Source organism: Opisthorchis viverrini, assembly GCF_000715545.1.
Source record: "Opisthorchis viverrini unplaced genomic scaffold opera_v5_12, whole genome shotgun sequence".
Classification (NCBI taxonomy): domain Eukaryota; kingdom Metazoa; phylum Platyhelminthes; class Trematoda; order Opisthorchiida; family Opisthorchiidae; genus Opisthorchis; species Opisthorchis viverrini.
This window is the reverse complement of record NW_008751668.1, coordinates 2,160,392-2,165,766: the sequence shown is the minus strand read 5'-3', so window position 1 is coordinate 2,165,766 and position 5,375 is coordinate 2,160,392. Positions and strand designations below refer to the sequence as shown.

Below are 5,375 nucleotides of genomic sequence, written 5' to 3'. Positions count from 1 at the left end.
TCGCCGTGCATTTTTGGAGTAATTTGTCCCTGCTTCCCACCTCACGTCCAAATGTTGTCCATGTTTTCAGTATCTGTTTCCTTAGTTCAGGTTGTGTAAAGTGATAATAATAATAATAACAAAACAATAATAATAATAATAATTCAGCTGTAACACTCTTTCGGTGCCCAGCAGCTGTGCCACCGGGGGGAAACACGAGGCCCGAGATATTGCCAGGTCATCCAGGCCTAGACAGAAGCAGTCGAAATGCAGGGGTTGGGTTCGAACCAAAGTTGGTAAATTCATACCTTAACCATTGGACTATCTCCAGCTCATGTATATATATATATATATACATATATATATATGATTAAGTTTACATAATCCCTCATCATGCGTGTGTGCTCTCTCGTCGCCCATACACATCGTAATTGCAGGAATATTCAGGACTCACATGCTTTACTGTCAGTCCTGTTCAAGTTAATTCCACATTGTCTACGTCTGCTTGTTGATAAACCTTTACCATCCTGCCCTGTTGTCTAGTGATCGATATTATTCGGTTAGGCTCCTTTCCATAATACAGGTTATGACGGACAATAATGCCAACGAACTGCTTGTAAAAAAATGCGACCATAAAGAGGGTATCACAGCGTCTACGAGGGACGACTTTCTTCCATTGATCTATTTCTTCCGTAACTTGGAAACCTGAGTCCCAAGCTGTGGTCTTGGAGTGGTAAACTATGTGAAGTTCCTCCCCAGACGAGAGGACAGATAAACCGACACCCGTCTACCCTGGTTCCCTATTTCTTGATAATCTTTACCTGAAAATATGGTGAAGCACATTCAAACTATTGTGTCTGTCTCCGTCCGTCCGTCTGTTTGACTCCGGCATTGGATCCAGTTTGTCTGAAACACATGGACAACGCTAGTGGATGCTTTTTTCGGGCTTTTTACGCTTGTTGGGATAGGGCCGACTCAACCTTTGCTCTCCAGCACGTCTACTTTTTTAGCCACAAAAACGGTATTTGCCGTTCTTGCTTGGACTTGAGCGGAACGTAGAACATTTTGCAACCGACCTAGTGAAATACAGCACGCTACTAGATGACGATTTTTAGACATGATCCTCCATGATCCTGTTTCTTGTTTTTTTTTATACTATTCTCAGGTGTCCATCTGTACTACGTTGTTGGTGAAGTTTATGCCGAATGTTTATCGGACAGCAGCATCTTTGTCCAGTCCCGCAACTGCAACTACCACCATAATTTCCACCCCACGACAGTTTGCAAAATTCCTCCAGGTTGTTCGCTAAAAATATTCTCCAACCAGGAGTTTGCCCACCTCCTTAGTCGCACGGTACATCACGGTTTCGAAGCTGTTTACGAGCTGACAAAAATGTGCACAATCCGGATGAGTTTTGTCAAAGGCTGGGGCGCAGAATACCATCGTCAGGACGTCACCTCAACGCCATGTTGGGTTGAAATTCATCTGAACGGACCACTACAGTGGCTTGATCGTGTACTAACCCAGATGGGCACTCCGAGAAATCCCATTTCTTCAGTATCCTGATCACTTTTGCCAACCATAGTCGATTTGTTCTTCACAGTCTATCTGACTCCTTCTCCGGTTACTTTTCACCAGCGCCTTCTCCCTGTCTGACCATGCATATGTTACCCTGTGATTATTCTAGAACCCACTCGCTAGGTTTCGTTTCATCATTGCTCGTGACTGAGTCCTCTTGGTCACTGTTGGGACTCGTGTTTTTCCACAACGGGGTCTGATCTCTTCACTGCGCCTATCCCCGCGGTGTCGTACCGCGCTACATAACCCAGTGTTACTTGATTTCCCGACCGAAGCAGCCAATTTCTATTGCGCGTCTCTTTCCCCATAAGTTCTTGCTTGTTGTTGTCCTCTTTTTGTTTACTGCACATGTCTTCTACAGGTAGGGCTTTGGTTTGTGTCGGTGTGTGTATACGCTTATCTACATCCCTTCATTTCTTATCATCTCTCTCTCTCTCATCAAGCCGTCTGTCCTTGTGTCTTTCAGTTGTGCCTTAGTCATCTGCGACAAGCAACACTGCCTCTATTTTCTCCCCGCTCGTTTCGTTTGTCGTGCCCTCTGGCCAGTATGTGTCAAGGTGTATTTCTACCAATCGTTGCATTTATGACACGATATCGTTGCCGTCGCGTCACGATCTGCAGCAATTAATTTTACACATCTTGGAATCTCTTCGTTTTCTTGACGGAAAATACCCATTCCTTCCATCTCCATGTGTTTTTTTAATTTGTTATTTTTATCCACGGCATTTCGTTTACACGCGCCAACCACGTTTCGACTGTTCTTTTGTATACTGTGTGAACAAGTAGGCAGTGGCCCCCCTTGTTCTCCATTGGTGCTAATCGGTTAACCATTTGGATCAATCGCATGATTTAGTCGTTGTAAAGAGTATTCTATTCCCCGTCCCTCATTTTTATGTAACGTCGGCCTTATCCGGTATGTCAACTCAAACGTGAATGATTGTTATATTCACAGTATGCTCACAACATACGCAACATTCTAATCTTGTCTCTTTTTTAACCTCTATCTGAGTCAGCTGGGTAGACAGTGTTGTTGTTGTGTCTTGCAAACGGTAGCGCAACTCCTACGTCGGTCCTCGGATGACTGTTCCACTTAATATGTTATACCAAAAGGCACGGTTGCTTGAGATAGCCTTTGGTGGAGACCAATGGAAATTATTACAACTGCCTCTATAGGGTTATCATAGAAGTCCCACAAGGTCACACCAGAATCTTCGTGAGGGGCGAGAAGCGCCGAGTCATGAATGTTCGATCCTGACTGGCTCATATTGCGACCAATCAGGTCACGCTTGTGCTCCGTAATCAGCTCGCAGTACACCCGTCCAATCGACGTAAGTCCGGTTATTTAGCCCCGGACAGGTGTGTACTGCATTTTGTGCCGTTCATCAAAACGGCTACTAGAATTAGGCCTTCCAGAAAGTTCCATGTACAAAGCTGTCAGTTTCTTCTAGGATCTTAGTAATCTTTGGACTAACATGATGATATGGGGTGTTGAAACTGTTATCCGGCCGCCTACGGTACTTAACATCAACTGCAAACTTCTAACACTTATTATCAACACATACAGCTCTCCTTCTGAAGTACTGGTAGCATTGGCTACATTCGTGCCTTTCTTAGAAACGCCCTCGCTGGAGGGACGCACTTTGAACCACGCTTTTGTAACGCCTTTCTTTACGGTTGGAAAAAACACCAACTGATATGAAGGAAACTACGTTAAGTTGTCCGACTAAAATACCAGGACTGAAACTGTCGTTATCATGTTGAACGAGTACTAGAATAAGAATCTAGTATTTTCTTGACGGAACGACGCTCATAAGGATGCTGAAAACTCATCGACAACCCACAACAATCGTCTCCCATTTTGCAGCTCATCAGTCGCAGTCCGTCAACTTTATGTTCGAACCGAACCCGAACTGGACGTCATTCGTGAAACACTCGTGTGCACACTGATTTGGTTTTAACGGATTTCAACAGGCATCTGTGCACATGGTGCAAGCTGGGTCGATAATGTTCCTGTACCGTTGGGCCTCAAGATAGCCCACCTGTCTGACAAACCTGTTGCCGTTGTTCGTAAATATAGAAGCTCACTATTAGCATCTTAAACCGATATGAGCTCTTTGGGTATCATCAGAAAAGTTTCTTTTAAGAACAGTGAAGTTTACACTGCTACCATACCAACGGAGGGAGGTACGGGGGCTGGGATTCTGCCAGGTTGCCCAAGCCTAGACAGAAGCAGTCGAGATACTGAGGTAGCGTTCGAACCATGGAACTTTCAGTCCGTAAGCTGGCGATTTGGCCACTGAGCTATCCCGAGACCATTATGGTATTTAATAGCATGCTTATATTTGCTTATATTATCTTGCTATATGCATATGATACAAATGGGTGGAACTTGAGGCTCATATCATGTAATAAAAGACAGGCCCACGTTTTGCATCACCGTCCCAAGCACTATCTCCGATTTTCTAACCAGCATTCTACTTCCGCCACCGACTCAAGCTGTTTTTGTTAGCATTCCACGCTAGAACACCAATTTCGCTCCCGATCCAGAAGCTAAACAAGCAACCAGATTTCAAAGTTGATCAGTATGCAATGGATGACAGCGGAAATATTGTGGAAACGGTATGGCCTCAATAGCACTGTGCCCAGTACAAAAAACAAGTTGTTGACCGCCATTATGGTCCTGACCAATCATACCGAAGCAAATTGTGTCTGAAGTATCCAATCCAATGCCCGGAAGTACTCAGGAAATTTGGCTGCTTCACATGTTTCGTTCTGATTTGGACTTATTATATTCACAATCCCCGAAAGTGTGGCTACCGGCCGCGTGGTTAATAGTCGATAGAGGTACAATCTCTACCAGAATCAGACAATCGATCCTGCTACGTCCACCCGATTAGTTTCGATCGAAACAAAGTGCACAGTGGATTCCTTTCCAGGAACGAACATAAGCTTGTAAATATGCCAGCCCTCTGTCTGACTGCGATATGAAGAATTATCTATGGAACTGCTTTCCTCTACGCTTTATACAGGCTATTTGACTAACCTGAAATCAATCTGCCTTGGATGATTTCGACCAATCGGAATGAGGTCTGTCACGTGACCCATTCAACTCGCAGTTGATGTATTGAAAAATCGATGGCTTGTATTGGGGCGCCAGAAAATTCCTTGAGCCGCCGATGCCTAAGCGGCCCGAAGCAGAAGAATCGGCATGGAAGAGCGATCGTGGTGTGATCTCCAAGGATGCGTACAAACATTCGAAACAGCAAAAGACCGCCCTGCCCAATGTGCATTATTACGCAAGCGACACTGAGACATCAACTGTTACATCAGATACTGAAATTCAGTCCCCATTTCCGTGGCGTTATGTATGGCTAGCTGGAATCCTCACAGTCTTCGTCCCATTCACTCCACTCGGTCTAGCAGCCCTCATATTTCTGGTCACAGCCTATACGGATTACAGCTTGGGCATGCTCGATACCTATAAGAGGAAAGTTCATCGAGCCAGGAATGTACTAGTTGTGACTTTTTTCTTTCTCTTGCTTTTCATCTGCCTCATGATTATTTTCAGTGTACTCAGCAGCTTGAATATGATAAATTTTTCTCGATGGTGTAAAGACAAAGCATTATTAGCCTGCATCGGACTACGATAACGCCACGGTCGCCCACCGACCCATCATCTCATGGGAGTAAAAAGGGGCAATATTTCGTTGCTGTTCTATTTGAAACAAGAGTTGAACTTTACTCGTGGAAAGGACGAAGAACGCAGCATATTGGCTGTGCTTGTTATTGCCTCCTCTTACAAAGTAGATGGTTATTTA

At 44.6% G+C, this 5,375-nt stretch overlaps 1 protein-coding gene across 1 annotated transcript in view; it reads left to right on the top strand.

The window, feature by feature from the left end:
• T265_01150 (hypothetical protein) overlaps positions 1 to 2,537 on the top strand; it is a gene marked incomplete at both ends in the record, with an annotated part of 22,937 nt that extends 20,400 nt beyond the window's left edge. Inside the window, one exon of the mRNA XM_009165111.1 lies at positions 1,145 to 2,537. Coding sequence (XP_009163375.1) covers positions 1,145 to 1,545 — 401 coding nt within the window. The remainder of the gene's footprint in view (positions 1 to 1,144) is intronic.
• Between the last annotated feature and the right edge of the window lie 2,838 nt (positions 2,538 to 5,375).